The sequence below is a fragment of the Physcomitrium patens genome, chromosome 1 (genome assembly GCF_059467195.1).
Source record: "Physcomitrium patens ecotype Gransden chromosome 1, ASM5946719v1, whole genome shotgun sequence".
Classification (NCBI taxonomy): Eukaryota; Viridiplantae; Streptophyta; class Bryopsida; order Funariales; family Funariaceae; genus Physcomitrium; species Physcomitrium patens.
In genome coordinates this window covers 7,946,701-7,964,051 of record NC_143410.1, presented here as the reverse complement: position 1 = coordinate 7,964,051, position 17,351 = coordinate 7,946,701, and the positions used below count along the sequence as shown (strand labels likewise).

General features: G+C 40.0%; 2 protein-coding genes across 11 annotated transcripts; one reads left to right on the top strand and one right to left on the bottom strand.

Annotated features, from left to right (window-relative positions):
* Positions 1–516: 516 nt before the first annotated feature.
* LOC112291077 (uncharacterized) lies at positions 517–8,158 on the bottom strand. 3 transcript variants are annotated; one of them, XM_024538071.3, is made up of 18 exons: positions 7,818–8,158; positions 6,748–7,182; positions 6,376–6,537; positions 6,145–6,210; positions 5,772–5,918; positions 5,380–5,493; positions 5,113–5,214; positions 4,785–4,970; positions 4,486–4,575; positions 4,170–4,304; positions 3,896–4,018; positions 3,707–3,792; positions 3,012–3,402; positions 2,666–2,887; positions 2,444–2,521; positions 1,903–2,292; positions 1,274–1,646; positions 517–1,056 (listed from the first exon to the last, which is right to left on the bottom strand). In XM_024538071.3, the coding sequence occupies exons 2-18, from the start codon at positions 7,039–7,041 to the stop codon at positions 758–760; spliced, it is 3,258 nt and encodes a 1,085-aa protein (XP_024393839.1). In that variant the 5' UTR covers positions 7,042–7,182; positions 7,818–8,158; the 3' UTR covers positions 517–757. The 3 variants fall into 3 exon arrangements, with proteins under 3 accessions (XP_024393839.1, XP_024393824.1, XP_024393848.1); XM_024538056.3 differs by having other exon boundaries at positions 1,268–1,646; positions 7,818–8,155; XM_024538080.3 differs by having other exon boundaries at positions 1,268–1,646; positions 6,376–6,493; positions 7,818–8,155.
* Positions 8,159–11,348: 3,190 nt separating this feature from the next.
* On the top strand, positions 11,349–16,997 carry LOC112291098 (metal transporter Nramp3.2). 8 transcript variants are annotated; one of them, XM_024538103.3, is made up of 9 exons: positions 11,363–11,701; positions 12,386–12,539; positions 13,393–13,506; positions 13,674–14,414; positions 14,897–15,033; positions 15,160–15,555; positions 15,862–16,118; positions 16,380–16,594; positions 16,689–16,997. In XM_024538103.3, exons 4-9 carry the CDS (start codon positions 13,843–13,845, stop codon positions 16,765–16,767), a joined length of 1,656 nt encoding a protein of 551 aa, XP_024393871.1. In that variant the 5' UTR covers positions 11,363–11,701; positions 12,386–12,539; positions 13,393–13,506; positions 13,674–13,842; the 3' UTR covers positions 16,768–16,997. The 8 variants fall into 8 exon arrangements, with proteins under 8 accessions (XP_024393903.1, XP_090105357.1, XP_024393871.1 ...); XM_024538111.3 differs by lacking the exon at positions 11,363–11,701 and adding an exon at positions 11,845–12,192; XM_024538135.3 differs by lacking the exon at positions 12,386–12,539 and having other exon boundaries at positions 11,349–11,701; positions 16,454–16,594.
* Positions 16,998–17,351: the final 354 nt, after the last annotated feature.

The window sequence follows — 17,351 nt, the reverse complement described above, 5'->3', positions numbered from 1 at the left end:
TTCACATCTGCGGATACAAGACCCTCTGATCTCAAACAAATCCTAAACCTCTCAAACCCCAAAAGCAACGCAGATCATACTCAGCAAAAACCAATCTAATTGCACATTCAGACCCCCTCAATGTGTTCGAGCTCAGAAGAGCCGATGGAAGCCTATTCCTTGTGTTGATTACCATTAAACACGCACTATACAGGACAATTAACAACGCAAAGTCAATTACCACAATGAAACAATATCTTGGCTCCGTTCCTCAGCTCCGCTACCATATTCCGAGATGCCCATCTCGACGGAAGCGATGAAGTCTCCGATACAAGCAGACGCCGTACTCTAGGCTGGGGTGTGGACGAACATAGAAGGTGAAACCCAGATAGCAATTGGGATAATATTTTTCATTTTGAACGTATAAAGGCTATCCAAACAAGCTGGATAATGTGCTGCCATGACATGGCGTTAAAATGTGTATGATGAGACCCTAAAAAACTTTGTTCAATCAGAGAAATAAATTGATAGACCAAATTGGGACATGGAATGCACAGGCCTTCTTTACAAAGAGTACAACAAAGTACACTCGGTGCTAGCGAGCTTCTCGGAACACGCAGTGTTCTGTAAGCACCTGCGAAACTAGTTGCTGAATAGACTCGTTTTCTAAAGATTTTGTTTTATAAGAAAATAAAATATTGTCAATGGTTTCAGGTAAGAAAAACTAACAAAAAGCTCATTGTCAGTCCCAACATTTCGCAGTGCGTAACCCATCCTGTCAATGAGCAGGAGGCTTGTTGAGAAGCAATCTCTCGTACATCTCAAGAAGTTCTTTCTTAGAAGGGTTTCGAGTAGCCAGCACTTCTGCACCAAACCCAGCTTCTGTCATCCTCTGCTTCAGCTTTGCAATAGTCAACTTACGATAGTTTGTGGTCTCAACTATCTCGCTCGAGGTAGCTCCACTGCCACCTTCCTCACCCTCATTCAAGTAACTGGCGTTGTCGAAGTGATGATCCATCTTATTCCTCTTGAATGCACTCGCGTCGATGTCCATATCCTGTGCGGACGCCTCGAACCCTGGTTCATATACGTGGCTATAAGGTAAAGACTTTTCAGCCATAACACAGAGCACGAGCTAGCCGAGTGAATAACACCAACTTCTAAACTGCAACGTGCTTATTAACGTGAACTCGTGCAAAATACGTCATGCACATCAAAACTAAACGCTCTTATCAACTGACAATGAACCCAACCATACAAACTGAGATTGTAGCGAATTAGCACACACCTTCACCTGGGAAGGGTCTTTTGCTACGAGAGGAGCCCATTGGTGATTTGCCAGGTGGAGTATCCGTAAAACCCCTGACTCTGGTTTCCAAAGCAATTTCGTGGTTGCGCACTGCTGTAAGTTGTCCCTGCAAGTTGTCTATCTGCCCCTGCATGTGTTGAATCTGTAACGAAAGAGACTCGGCTCTTTGGCTTGCTTCAGCCTTCGCAGCTCTTTCGCTAGCCAACAATTTCTCAAACGCCTCTACTGTCTTCGCCCGCTGCTCTTGTGAAGAAGAGAGTAAGTTTTCCATTTCCTTTTCCCTATCTTCATGCTGGCTCTCCAACGCAGACACCCTTAAGACTGCCTCTTGCTGCATCTGCATGGCCTCTTCAAGGTTCTATGTGTTCCACCACAGAAAATATCGTGTACACTCAGTGTCCATAGGAGCGAAACATGGAACATATATGATCGTAGATAATTTGGCAATGAAAACTGACAAGCACAATACTTGCCCTCAACGACACATTGCATATTTCAAAGTGAATACAATGTGACACTACATCATGCTTAAGAATATTTGAAGCGTGTAGTAGAATAAACCAAAAACTAAAATAAATAAATAAATAAATAAATAAAAACGTGAAAATTTGCACCTGAACCATTTCATCTCTTTCTTGTTCCAATACTTGACATCGCCGTTGAATGCGTTCAACTTCAGTCATTCTCTCTGCAGCCAATTTCTGTGTCTCCAACTTCTCCCTCTCTTGAGTAATTGCTTCAGCACGCGACTTCTCCGCAGCTTCAATGGCACGCTTTGCATCACGTTCTGCTATTTTCCTCATCTGCTCTGCCTCTTCCATCCTCCTGATGCACTCATTCATGCGTCGCTCCGCATAAGCCTTGTCTTCTTCTGCCTTCTCTAGGTCCCTTCTAAGGGTGACGTCCTGAGACTTGGTGCTTTCTAATTCTTGTTGTACACACTTAAGCTCTGACCGTAATGTCACTAACTCTTCAGACTGGTCAGTTGTTTTAAATTCAATCTCCTGCAAAATAGGCAACGCTATCTGTTGACAAAAGAACTTGGCAAACAAAAGAAATATCTCTAAACTCGTACTAATTCCAAAAATCCCAAACCTAAGAAGTTGTCACTATGTAACAGCTCATGTATGGAAACAAAAAATGAGGTCGCATTACATGCAAGTTTGTGATCAAGCCGACGATGCGTCTTTCTCCTTGCTCCAACTTTGCCTGCAACTCTTTAACCTCCTGCTCCTGCAATCAAAAATCATCTGCCCAATTCAGTAATATATCCTACTCAAATAGAAGAATACAACTTATTTGTATGCATTTCAATGGTTTTTCATCTCATCAAACAAGATGTCATGTAAAATAGATGTGATTAACTGAGAATGATACCTTGTCGGAGAGTTTCGCAACATGTTCGGCACGCATAGAATCCTCACGCAGTTGAGCTTGCTTCAGCGCTCGCTCCTTATGCGCGGTGGCTTTCTCAACAGCAGCCTTCGTATCAGAAGCAATCGCCTCATACTTGCGCTGCCATTCTACGGCCTCGAACTTAACCGACTCAGACTGCTCTCTCAATGCTGCCAACCTAGCCTCCGCGGTACTGGTCCGATTCTGCACGTTGTACAACCATACCATATGAATACAACCTTCTGATGCACTGCAATGTTTGAAGGTATATTGCAAAGATGCTTAACGTTACTAACAGCAAGACTCAAAATGAAGTATGTTGGTCAACCTGGAGAGATGCAATCTCAGAGTTCAGTCTCTCAGTTTCAGCTCGTTGTGCTGCAACAAACTGCTCATACTTGCTATGCCAATCAAGAGCCTCCTTCTTTGCGCCCTCAAGCTGGGTTAGAAGATTTGAACGTCTCTCTTCCAGAGAAGAAACCTTTTTCTGTACATTAGCATATTGAGCAGCTGCATTCTCAGAAGCTCTGTTATAATCATTCATAATGTTTTCGTATCGCTTCTTCCAGTCTTGAGCTTCGCGTTGTGCAGCCTCGGTTTGCTTGGCTGAGAATGCCAAACGTTCTCCCATTGATCGACCTTTCAACACAAGGTTTTGATACTCTGTTGCGGCTTTATCACTTGCTCGCTTCACAAGATCATGTACAGGGCCAGTCAAGCTGCAATTCAACAGGAAGTGTCAAATTCAGGCGAAGGGCAAACAAATCTTCAATCTGACATTGCTGCCGCTAGATTAGTACTACATGAATGGATTGACGTGCGAACATTCAGTATTCGTGTATAAGACGAATCTCATCCAGGAACTAATCGGAAAAATCCTACGCCATTATCGCATTAAGCGAAAAGACATTACTTTCAAATACAGAAAAATAAAGGAAGTAACTAACATAAGAGGCGAGTAATAACACCATCAGTCACTTGTGCATGCTTACATCCAAGTGCAAAAAGGACCACAAAGACTACCTTTTCTGCATAAACTGCACAAGTTTCTGATACTTGAACAAACCAGATACTTGAGATTCATATTCAACCACCATCTCATCCAAAACCTGCAAAAGAAATACTCATGATTAAAACACCCTGTGTAGACAAACGATATGAAGCAATTCAAGATAAGGCACATCACCAAACAAGAAGTAATCAATATCATACCTTGGTAACGGACTCAAAGGTAGCGTCAGGAGCATTGCAAGCATTTCGCAACTTCTCCTCCATTATGCCTACTGCTCTTAAACACTTAAGCTCTGCTTCCATGGATGACTTTCGTTTGAAGTCCTGCGAAACGACTCATGAAATTACAAAGTGTATCAGCCTGAAGGAAAAAGATAGATGCCAGAAGATAGAAGATGTACCTCAAAACACAAGGCCAACCTGAATGTGCAAAACAGATACTTAAAGAATCCATGTCCACAGCAAAAAAGAGTACCTCGAACTGTCGCTTAAGAGTAGCATGCAGTTGCTTCTCGTGATTTCTTCGAACAACTCCGTTCCCAACAGCCTCGGAATTATAAACAGAAAATGCTGCTTGGACAGCTTCTTCTTGTGCTTCTTGAAGAGCAACCTGCATTCAGGTGATAATACATCCAAAGGCTGATCAGCATTTAACACTTTAATATGTGAAGCAAGATGTTCTCAATAAGTTGTTCATTAAACTACACATGTCTCCCTTGATGTAGCCAACCAGCAGAAGAAGAAGAACCGCAAAAGAGCCACTTGATTGGAATAAAGCATTGGCATCTAACCTCATCATGAGTGACATCCTTATTGAAGACTAAGGAATATTTTTGAACTGCCATGTCATGAGCACGTCGGCACTCATTCTCTTCAACATTCTGCACAGATTGTCTAGCAGTTAATACTTGAAAAACTAAACAACTCAAACAACCAATTCGATGTTTGGTTGTCCAGGCATTAATCGACATATACGCCGGTGCTTTGATTGACAAGCAGCAACAGATAAACACACACTGAAATAAGCGAAAATAGAAGTCACTTTGCATCATTGAAATTGCGGGGCCTTCCTGAGGTAGTAAGGATTAACCTGCCAAGAAGTTGATATGGTGGGGACAGCACCAGCGTTTATGGCATCCAAAAATGATTGTGTTAAACCAGCAAACATAGGACCATTCATCACAAGAGTGCCGAGCTGCTTAGGTCTTGTTCTTTCAAATATATATTTCGTCAAAGCATCGAGCCCTACTCTGAACTCTGGTCGCATTTTCTCCATCTGTAAGACAATCAATCCCATAAGAAGCTAAAGTTGCATTCAGCGTGAAATTTGAACACGTACATCATCACGGAAGGTAAAGTTTCACAACAACTCACATAAGAAAGTCTCAAGAACATAGAAAAGGTACAACCCTGCTTACGTTTATTTGGTCAAGTTTCTGCAGCTCTTTTTCATCATTCAGGGGTCGCACAAGTGTGAAACAATCACGCTCAGGAAATAAAGCCCGAATAGAACTTCGTATCTGCAGATACCAGCAAACAAGAGCATTAACTTTCGCTTGAAGTGAACACGACTAGCTCAGAGTTTTCTCAAATAACTTATAAAACTTACTGCGAATAACAGTCCTATAGGACTGAGCTTGCTAAGTAAGCATAAAGACTAGCTACTTTGCATGTGCTGGATTAACCTCGTTCTTAGAAGAAATAGCTTTTCCAGCGCCGGGAATGGACTGCAGAGCTGACTCCAAATAGTCTCTTGGAGTGATACGATGTCCATCCTCAGTCAAGTCTAAATAAAAATCCTGTACAAAACACGCATCAATATTCGATGTATTTCAAACAGAAGAATATGAAGGATTAAAAAATAATAAATAATAAAAAACGTTCCTGAAAAGCGAAACCTTTCATACTGTGAACCAGGGACAACCACCCCAGTGCAAAATCAATTAAGAAGAGACGATGCACCCTTCTGCTATGAATAGAAAAATTGATTTCAGTCTCACTGCCAGCGTCGATTAACATCATCAAGCTCATAACATCTCAAGTATAGAGCGTTAATGTAGACGTTTAGAAAACTCACTCGAAGCAACCACAAGAAAAGAGGAGAGAATTGTCCAATCTCGGAGGCTGAAGCTCCCCGTGAAGATGATGCTCGAACTTGGATGTGTTTAGTCATCTCCGTCACAAGGGATAATTTATCCAAAGCTGCCTCATCAATGCCACCCATCTGTTCAATCCAAAGTGATCCACCTACGTTAGGATACCGATGATTAAATCAAAGCATGTAAGACTTCCCTCCACTTTCCAAATGTGCCGATATACTGTGGTTCAGTTAGAACCCGCAGTATCAGCGCAGTAGCTGTGATTCGGAGCTATCAGATGTTCAGCCAGCATCCTCCAGTTTAAATGTAAAAAGGAACATCACTTAAGGAAATGATGGGCATAGCACTGACCTGATTATATACGAACATGCTTGATAACAAAACAGCCAAGGAGAAGATTTGTGTGCTGTATGTTCCCTGCCAAATGTGGATACAGTCAACAGTAAGTCTAGTGAGAAGAAGGAAGGGGGTGAAGGTGGGAAAAATTGGGAGGGAAGAAGGGAGTTGGAATGGGAACTTAAAACATAGATCCAGTCGAGCAAGGAACAATACTAAAATCAAGTCGTAAAGAAAAGAACTTACCGTTTGATCATAAGCATCTATTCCTTCGCTGTCCAGGAGTAATAAACTGTATTCGCTGCCATCAGGTGCTGTCCTCTTCAGAGGAGAACTCCACATCCATAAACCTTTCGTACAAGGCCTGTGTGTGGGTCCAACAGTAAAACCACTACTTCGTCCAAGAAGCTGTACAGAAACGAACAACAGTATATCTTCACCACTAGATAATCCTAGAACCTATTATGGTTGCTCAGTGAAGATTATATTCGAAGATAGCAGGTGCAGGAAATTGTACATGTGGTTGACTCCTGCAACATACAAATGAAGGGATAGAACTAAGATTTCCAAGCGCAGAAGTCTTCGCATGTAATTTAAGAGGTGATGGACTTAACAAACCTGATTTAGAATGAAACTCTTCCCTTGTCGAGCACGTCCACATACAGCTACTACACCAAGCGGACATTTCACCATATGTAGAGCTGCCACCGCTTCTGGATCCATCTTAAACTTGCCTTTCTCATCGCAATACACGAGTCGTAGAGGACGAGCTGGACCACCTGCACCACTCGTGGGAGGAACTGCATACTGTGGTCGCTGGGTTTGTATAACAACTGGTGTTTCAGGCTCGGGTTCGGGATCATCTGGTTTAGGCGGTTTCTGGGGAGTCCGAAAACCAAACCTGGACAACATCTTGCTCGTTTATCCAATTCTCCACTACAGTTAACAGGTGAAATATAATAGGGTCCTCCTTGAACTCTATCTGGAGAAAACTATCAAGTGCGTCTAGCTCGGTGAATTAGGCTCCCTTCCTGTATTTGATCTCTCATAAATCTGCACAGAAATGCTCCGTAAATAATTAAAAACAAAACCAAAAAAAAAACTATCTAACGGCAATGGAACGTACCAATCAATCTAAATCTCATTTCAAAATTATTTTATGTGTCGTACCCAACATTGCTGAACAGGACAGAAAGCAACCCTTGGTGTCTTGTGCAGAGGATGGCCATATCAGGTGTTCCTGGACATAATCCTACGACATTTTATCGGTGCTCATCGTCACAAGAGTTTATTGACTTTGTTCAGACAGAACACATAACATTACTCATCCTTGGAAGGAGACAATGTGTGATGATTCAAATACTTCGAGCTTCGCAACGAATGAATAGCTCCACAAGGCTGTCCTGGTGGACTTTTCAAAATTAATGACATATCCTACCCAAGCCTAATCGCCCTAATTCCTCCCACTACACCCTCAACAACAGGCTCCATTGTATTCTCAAACCCCAAGCAAAAAAACTAATTCTCTGCAAGGTAGGCTCTCTCAGCCACTGATCACACGATCTCGTCCTTGTACATGACCGAAGATCTCATCAAAAAACGAAACAAATAGGTCCACTATTCCAGTGTCGACATGACAAGAAGGAGAAGAATAATAATTTTAATAATAATAATAATAATAGCCTCACCTTATCAAATGCCCTTGGTGCCCTTGATTCAAATAACACACAACAAGCTCCCGGGCCCTAACTCCAGGATCGCCCTCTTCACCGCGAAGCTCCGGAGCTTCAAAGCTACAGATGAGGAAAAGGGTAAGCCGGGTGGGATCGTTGGAAACCCTAAGCACGGGGGATTGATACAAACTTCAAATGAAAAAATATGCCGGGAAAGATGGCATGATCCAAATGGAGGCGGGAGGGAAACAGAGAGCGCGAGAGAGAGCGAGGGAGGCGCCAGGGGCTCCGGTATTGGGGGGAGTAATGAGCCGTCGACTTGAAGGAGGACGATTGATGGCCACTATTCCCCGATGAAGCACGAGGGGCTTTTAGGTTCAGCTTAAACAATCCAACTTAATATACATATATATATATGGATGCAAATCATTCAGTTATTTATCATCCGTTCGGTGGAGTCCATCTCGGGCAGGCTAATGCATTGCCATAAAGCACCTGACTAAATAAATCTGAAAATGCTTCCAGATTTTATTTTAAGGCTGTGGAGGCTACTCCTCTTGGCTAAGGCGGTGTGTAATTCTATAACTTATTTGGGCGGCCACAATGGCTTTTCAACCCATTTGTCTACTTTGTACATTTGTTGAGGGGAATGTTAAATGTTAAATGGATCCAAGCTTTTGCTAAATGTACCCATCCACCCTAGCCATCATGAAAAAAAAAATACTGATTTCTAGATTCATTTTCTCATTATTGGATCTGCAACCTATAAAAACCAACCATCATGATTACCATACTCTTCATCAAAGGTGGATCTATTTAGTAAAAGCATGGGTCTATTTAACATCCCCCCTTTTTATATCTTCATCTAGATGTGCTTAATGTTAAAGTTTTATTTCTCCTCATATCTAAGTTGGGAATGGATTCTAGATAACCATAGATATTTAGAATTATTATTATTATTATTATTATTTTTTTGAGTTTTTATTTACATAAACTTTGAGTAAATATGATTATAATGCAGTTGTGAATAGAATCTAGTTATTTTATAGATATTTAAAATTCAAAATTCAAAATTTAAATATGCATTTTTAAACTATATAATATTATCAAAATTTGATCAAGTTCTAAAATATATTTAAGAACATAAAAGATTATTGTAATTCAAATGAATTGTCAAAAATATATTCTTTTACGATGCAAGTTTAAATTGGATACCATTTTTTGCAATAAATTATATGCTATGTTTTTCTAATGACATAGATTATGTAGTAGAAAAAAAAAAGGAAAAAAAAGAAAAAGAAAAAGAAAAAGAGCATATTTTGTTAAACATTTAAATAAACGAGTTTATGGAAAATTTAAAAGTTAAATTGTAATAAATTTACTTATAATACATCTGAAGTGTTTTATTTAGAAAACATGAATGTGATGATAATTTTCTAATACAAAGGCAGTCATCAAATTTTAGAATTTTGTGTAATTTTTTTATTATCAAATTTAGATAAAATAAAAAGATAAAATTTTGTAGGTATATTAATATCAAAAGCATGCAAACAATTCATTTGAATTACAATAATCCTCTAACTTGTTGATTAAAAAAAACATCATAATAGAAAAATCTTATTTATTCATCAAATCTATGGTTATTGTGGAGATTTAAAAAATCATAATTTTTTTGTAGATTGTATCAAACTTTTATTGTTGATAACATCAATATACTAATAAACTGACAGGATATTTGAATTGTTTTAGAATTTTTAACTCGCATGTACATTACCAAATATATATGATATTTTTATTAATTGGATTTATATTTATAGTTTATTTAACTACTATTTGTTATTTGATTATTTTGATAATACATTTTGAAATTTTTCATATATTATTTCAATAAGAAATAACTTTTTCTTAATTAAAATTTTATGTCTAAATATTATAAAGATATATACATATCTATATGTTTGAATATATATATATATATATATATATATATATATATATATATATATATTTTTATTTATTTTTTATACTATTTTCTGGATTTATTTTTTATATTCATATTATGGAGATAAAAAAACAATTTAATGTAATACTAAAATTACATAATTTTTTAAAATCACATAGTTTTTTTGTTGGACTTCTACAAAGTTTTCTTTACTCATTTCTCCACTCACACGAATAACTTGTGGAAACAACTTAGAAATGAAGAAAAATGCAAAAGCTACAATTTTAGATGTATAATAAAAATTACCATAATATGTGTTTGACATTGTCTTAATTTTCTTGATCCATTCTTTACTATGGACATTTAAGTTTGCATTAGATGAAACTTAATTTCAAATATTGGATTTTATTATATCTCTTTTTATTCAAAACATTTTTTAACTAGCAAGATAAATGATGAGATCCACAACAAAGAACTTATTAACATAAATTTATCTCGAGAATATCAGTATTGTTTTTAAAAACTCCAATCTAACGACATTTTAAAAACCATACATCGAAACTAGAATCTGCTAATGCAATACCCACTACTCTGAACTTCCCAGCCCTAAGCGGAGAGATAGATCTCCACAGCCCGAATCTTCAAAGAGGAGCAACGGCGCAAGCGTGGAATAGAAGGGCTGACTGACAGTCACCGAGAGTGTGGACTCCTCACGACGGGGTCAGCAAGCCACGAGGCCACCTCTCAGCCACTTTCGATTCCAGCGTGTTCTTTTTTAGCCTACGTGGTCTGCCACCTGGACTTGTCGCAATCGCCTAGTCAGCAGATGTTGAGAGGTGTGAATCATGGGCCCTCCTTGTGCAGATCAACTTCATGGAATTGGGTCCCGCATGTGCTTAAAAGATGAGGACAGTCCAGAGACTCTTAATTTCTTAACCCACCTCTATTTCTTCTTCTTCTTTTCCACATTCACATTAATTTTTACCTTAGTATTTTGCAACGCGGAGTGTAAACGTACATAATTATATTTTGCAAGAAACAGTGTTCAATTTCGTGTAATATTCGAATAATCTTATGTCATTCATGAATCCTCTCTCGTGAAACTTGTAATAGTGATAGAATATTTTTATTCAAATTCTAATAACTTCCAGAAAAAAAAGTCATTAACTTCTTGTTGAAGTCTTTAAATATATATATATATATATATAGCTATCTATTCGTTTTACAATGTGTACTCAGTTCTGTTGCTACAATCAAAATTACGTATCAATATCTGCAGTGGCACACAATGGCAAATAAAAGAGAATTGAATTCCAGTCTGTTAGTATGAAGGGCTATGAAAACTACACTATCAAAAATTAGCTTTGGTGGGCCATGATGTACTTCTTCTCATGGTTTATAACTTAATTTCTACACCATCCTCAATCTAATATTATAAACATGGAGGAAGAGGAGTACACTCAACCACCTAGTCACGCCCACAAGGCACCGCATCACTGGCTAAAGGGCGACAGAGAGTGCAGTGTGAGGAACAAACGAAGTGGATTATTGGGGAGCGAGGGGGGGAAGCAAACGGAGAAGAGAAAGAGTGGAACGAGGGGGGCAAGATCTCGGGACGTGGGACTGCCGCACACGTAGGACTTCGTAAAAGCATGGCCTCGGATCCCCGTCGCCACCTCGTCCATGAGCAAGGGGTCCCAATTCTGACACGTGGAAACTCTGCCATTGTGGCAGTATCCAGGGGGCCCTCTACCCTGGGCGAAGGGAAAAGCCGGATCGCGTGAACAATCGTCGCAATATCGTCGTAGTCACTGCAGGAGGAGGGATGAGGGACGAAGCCTTTGATGGTCGATTGCTGAGGGAGAAAGCCACACACACACAGAGCTGGATCTGGGTGTTGCGTGTGAGTCTAGTTCCATGCGGAATTACGGTGGTGGTGGTGTTGGTTACAACTGAGGTGTGTGTGTGTTTGTCTATTTATTCATTATATATATATATATATATATATATATATCTATATGTCTGTGTGTGGGTGGTGGTAGTGGATGTAGTCAACTGAGGAGTAATTTGCGATGAACAATGTATGGTTTGATGTGTGGTTTGGAGTTTCGATTCTGATGCTGCGGGATGGAATCTTGCGAATTTTGGATTAGGAGGAGGTGGAGGTCGTAGTGGCGTGTAGTGAATACCCGTGCGCTTTGTCTCTGTGTCTGTGTAGTGTTTTTTAGTTTTTTTAGTTTTTTTTGAGAGGAATCATAGAGGGGATTGCTGAAGTTGTGTGACAAGTTCGTCGGGGCATTGAGAGCCGAGGTGCACGGTGGCCTGGTTTTCGGAGATGGTTCGTTAGTGCGTAATGCGTAGGCGGTTTCTGGGCCTTGAGTTTTGGAACGTGACGGTTTTGCATCACTTTGGATTGTTTTGGACCATCTGTGAGATGGATTAAGAGTTGTAAGGATCCTTTCTTCCGGTTTTTCGCTTTGAGTCACGTGGTTGCACGGTAGAGCAGAGGATTATGTGTGAATCCTTTTGTCTCACTGGCACGAATCGATCATGTGGAAGGGGAGGGCACGGGTTGTAAGTTGGGCATTTGCACAAATTCATTCACAGATCCTCAGTCGCCGCAATACTTTGAAACATGCAGGGGTGCTGATGACCTGCTTCTCCTGGAAAGCTTTTGTGATTATTCGAAGTGTGGATTTTGGGGAGGTGATTGAAGCTACTTCCGGGTACTGAGTGTAGTTTTGGTGGATTTGTCCCACTAGTCTTGTTTCGTCTTGGGGGCGATTTGTGAAAAGGTATTGCGGTGAATGATATATCATTTTCTCCTTTCTAGATTCTCTGTTTGCTGTTGTTCTAATTAAGCTACCAGTGTTTATCAGCGACAGGAAAAAGATGGGAGAGTGGTCAATTATACAGACAACTGCAGAGCTGACCGTGGTTCAGATCCATCGCAGTAGCGTTGGAAGATACATAGATTGGAATGTATTGAACACGCTCATGTGTTAGTGGGTATTTCTGATTATGTAATGTCATGCTTTCGTGTACGTAAAACGAGGGTTTATTATTATTATAGAAACTTGGTGCTCAGAAAGTTTGGGGATTGGATGCTTAGCTCTTTGAATTGGGACGAAATTTACAGGCATTGTACTTGAGCTAGTTTCCTCTTGACCTATTATAAGCGTCGAAAGAACTAGTTGGTTGTTGTGGTTGTATGCGTTAGTGGGATTCTATTTTGTTTTTGCGTTAGCATCACTGGGACATTTCGCTTTTTCGTTGTAGGTTGTGGTCAGAACCGACATGATTAAGTCCGGCGCTTATTGATTAATGGTTTGAGATTTTAATTGAAGATCAGGGATTCTAATCTTTTACATATAGTGGTTGAGTCTGAGCTTTAGGGTTTCAATATGTCGAGTTTAGGTCAAGACGAACATTTTGAACTGTCCCGGATGCCATAATTTCTCTCGTGGATTCTGTTGCGTAGAATATTCCCGCTTACTATCCCAGCAGTAAATAGTTCAAATTCTCTTTAACCCTACAGCCGGTTCAATTAAGCACTGATTTTGAGACTGAACGTGCCGGTCACTTATTGCCTCAAGCAGTCTCAAACTTCCTAATGTATGTTTATTCAACCGTTTCTTATTTTATTAGGTGAAGGAGTATGCTTCGCAAATTTGCTTCCTAGAAGCGAAGAGAAGTTTGATACGTGTATTCGATTGTCGTCAGTAGATGCAGTGAGCTGATTTCATCAAATGCGATTTGCATGTAAGCTTTTCTTTTCTGTGGGCAAATTCACTTTGTAAGCTAGTTAACAACTATTTTGTTTGTTCGCCTCTTATAATTGCACGATTCTGCAGTAACTCTATTCGATTTTATTTGGTATTAATTCTCAACAAAGAAGGGCCGACATTTTTCATTTGTTTATTTTGCAGTACAATCTTCCCGACAGAATGGATCTTCTCAAGTTAAGTTGAGACATGGTGAATAGGAATTCGATTTTATGGGGTTGGGCAGAAATCATCGTAACAGGTTTAGAATGACAGTTTGACAAGTCTTGATAGTGACAGAATAGGATCAGAGTTCCAAGTGTTCGTCCCCACCATGACAACAGATTCTGAGCCTCTTTTGCGTTCGAGAAACTTGAATGGGGCTGGCATTAAAGCTACAGGACGACAGTGTCATGATGACGCGGATAGAGCATATGAAAAATCAGAGCAAATCAATGTCCATTTTGGTGACGAACCAGATACCGATGAGGAAGGAGGAGATATAGACTTTCTTCCAAAATTTTCATGGCGTAAGCTGTGGATGTTTGCTGGACCTGGATTTTTGATGAGCATTGCATACCTTGACCCTGGGAACATTGAGAGTGACCTGCAGTCAGGAGCAACTGCAGGATACGCCCTTCTGTGGTTACTAATGTGGGCCACAATCATGGGGCTTCTTATCCAACAGCTTGCTGCTAGACTTGGAGTTGCAACAGGTTGTCACTTGGCAGAGCTATGCAGAGAAGAATATCCTGTATGGGCTCGTATGGTTCTTTGGGTCATGACAGAGGTCGCCATTATTGGTGCCGATGTTCAACAAGTCATTGGAAGTGCTATTGCCTTCAGGATCCTTTCAAATGGCTGGATACCCCTGTGGGCTGGTGTGCTGATTACTGGCATCGATGGGTATGATCGTGTTCTCTAGTTTCTACAAAATTGTAATAGAATTGTCCAGGTTAGGTATATGTCAGGGTTAAACCTGATGACATTTTTATTTTTATTTCTAATGTGGTGAAAAACTTTTCTCTTTATGGGTTTGAATTACATTTGATTGACAATCTTCAGGGTTATCACTTCAACTTATAGTTAGTAATCGCCGTTCACAGTTTAAAAAGCTACTGTTATAAGGTTCCTGGGAAAAGACTTACTCTTGGAATCTTTTGTTGTTGATCATAGCCGTCACAGATGGTCTGTACTTATTACTTATTGATATTGGTGCTTGTAAAATGTAGTTGATAGAAATGAATGTATCGGTAGAGGTTCATAGCTGGCACTTGTGCGAGGTTAATAAGTTTGCTAGCATTCTTGTCAACTCACGTTTCTGCAAATTCGGTCCTGTTCTGTGTTTTCAAGGAGGATTAACGCTTGTTTTTTCGAGAAATTTTCAGGTTCTTGTTTCTCTTTTTGGAGAACTTTGGCGTTAGAAAACTAGAGCTTTTATTCTGCGTTTTCATTGGAATCATGGCACTTTCATTTGCGTGGATGTTTGGAGAGACCAATCCAAATATCAAAGCTGTTGCCTCTGGTGCGCTAACAGCTTTCCTTAGCTCTGCTAATTTCTCGTTCATGAGTTGGTCTGTTATTTGCACAGGTGATATTGAAAAGGACTACCTGTGCTGTATGTGCTTAAAGCCTGGTTTTAGCCTTGCAGGCCTTATATTTCCGTCTGTTCCCAGAAAGGCCGTGGATAAAGCTGTCGGAATTGTTGGGGCTGTCATCATGCCACACAATATATTTCTGCATTCTGCTCTTGTTCAATCACGGGATGTAGACATCTCCAAGAAGAGTCGTGTGCGTGAAGCTCTCCGCTATTACAACATCGAATCATTTGTCGCTCTTTTCATCTCCTTCTTGATCAACCTCTGCATCATGGCTATTTTCGCAAAGGCCTTCTTCGGGAAAGACGAAGCAGAAACTATTGGTCTGGCGAATGCTGGAGAGTATCTCCAGCGGAGATATGGAGGCGGTTTATTCCCAATTCTCTATATATGGGCCATTGGGCTGCTAGCTGCTGGTCAGAGCAGTACTATGACCGGCACATATACTGGTATGCCATTGACATGATTTGAATGTTATTAGATCACTGTAGGCCTTGGATGTAAGAGGGATACACGACGTTTATGTGTGCGTTTGTGCACAGAATCTGAAATTGTTATTTATTCTGTTGCCAGAGTGAAGCTTGTTTAACCACTAGAAGGTCAATTAAAGGCTTAATACCTTGCAGATTTAGATTGCATGGTTGCTGTCAAACTGTTGGCGTTTGATAAGAGTGTGTAGAACTGAAATTACTGTTGATGATTTTTAAGACTAGAGATGCTCTAGGTGTAATTTATAGACATCCTTTCCGTGGCAGGTCAATTTGTTATGGCTGGCTTCCTCGACTTACGTGTGAAGAAGTGGATCCGAGTTCTAGTTACACGAGCTGTCGCCATTGTACCCACTGTTATTGTAGCTCTCTCCTTTGATAGTTCAGAGAACGAACTGGATAATCTGAGCGAATGGCTAAATGTGCTGCAATCCATTCAGCTGCCATTTGCTCTCATCCCGTTACTGTGTCTAGTTTCTAACAAACGAGTTATGGGTGTTTTTGTCATCACCAATATTACCAAGGTACGCTGGGGTTTTTTTCAAATGTCTAAATATTTGTTACTAATTACAGCTGGTGCGTATCTGTGTTGAACATATTAGGTAATGGATGGTTATGGCCCGATATTTTATTTTGTCCCTGCATAAATTTTCTCTTCGTATAGTTCATGTTCTTAGCATCAAATTTTCAACGATTGCCACAATTGTGGTTTATGGTTTGATGGCTTGGATCGTCATTTTGTTTTTGGAATTTTACACCACTAGTGGTGACATATATGATTCCAGGTGATTGCTTGGACCATCGCATTGTTGGTGATGACAATCAACATGTACTTGTTGTTCGTATCCGTGTTCGGCAGCACTGTCGAGTCTACGGCGGCATCTGTAGTCTTAGGAGTGGCCACTGCTCTGTACATCGTCTTCGTGATTTACCTGGTTCTAGAACCTGCGCAAGCGAATGGTAATTGGGTTGGCATCAAGCGGGCGTTTGGTTTATCCAGGTCAGTCATCCTTCTCGTGCACTAGTCTTTGTCCCCAAGTTGGATCATCGAGCTGGAAATACACAAACTGATTCAAAGTCGTTGGTTAATGCAGGGAGGATGACGGTCTGAGACCACTAACGTCATCAAAGGATAGCGAGGTTACAAATCTAGCATCAAATGCTGAGACGTAATAGTCCAGAGAATTTAGTTCGAAGCACGAATGACTGGTCAAGTGTTCGATACTTGATTTTACTGGCCAAAGATGACAAATTGTGAAGTAGTTATGTTCTTCCTTGGTACTGTAGTTGACATAGTTTGCATAAGGCGCTCGTAGAAAGTGTTGATCCATCAAGATGTTCGTGAAACCATTTTCTCTACAGCTCTTACTTGAAGTAAACACTGCAAGATGAACTTCTGTGTCTTTGAGGAGTCTTCGCTGGTAATTCTTATTCTTCTGCCATCTAGCCATCTCTTCTACATGCAGACAGAATGTAAATCTTTAACCTGATGTTTTAGGTCATTTATATAATAACTAAACTGAAGACATTAACATAAAAGTTCAACCCATATGAAATCATAACTTAAATCTGAAACAAATCAATAATGGGTGGACTTTGTTCGATATCACATTAACTAAGATGAAGAGAATGTGGTGGAAAAATGAATGCAATTAGTGTGGAAATTCATCAAGTTATTTGGAAGAGATCTTTAGAAGTGACCTCGCGCATTGCCTCCAAAAAAGTACAGACAAAACGTGCATTAAAAAAAAACAAAC

Coding starts and splice junctions, on each gene's coding strand:
- LOC112291077 (XM_024538056.3), bottom strand. CDS start 7,041: ATGTTGTCCAGGTTTGGTTTTCGGACTCCCCAGAAACCGCCTAAACCA. Junction 6,211..6,375: donor TAGATGCTTATGATCAAACG/GTAAGTTCTTTT, acceptor CACATTTGGCAG/GGAACATACAGCACACAAAT. Junction 3,793..3,895: donor CCTTTGAGTCCGTTACCAAG/GTATGATATTGA, acceptor TTTCTTTTGCAG/GTTTTGGATGAGATGGTGGT.
- LOC112291098 (XM_024538124.3), top strand. CDS start 13,843: ATGACAACAGATTCTGAGCCTCTTTTGCGTTCGAGAAACTTGAATGGG. Junction 15,556..15,861: donor TATGACCGGCACATATACTG/GTATGCCATTGA, acceptor TTTCCGTGGCAG/GTCAATTTGTTATGGCTGGC. Junction 16,119..16,379: donor TCATCACCAATATTACCAAG/GTACGCTGGGGT, acceptor ATATGATTCCAG/GTGATTGCTTGGACCATCGC.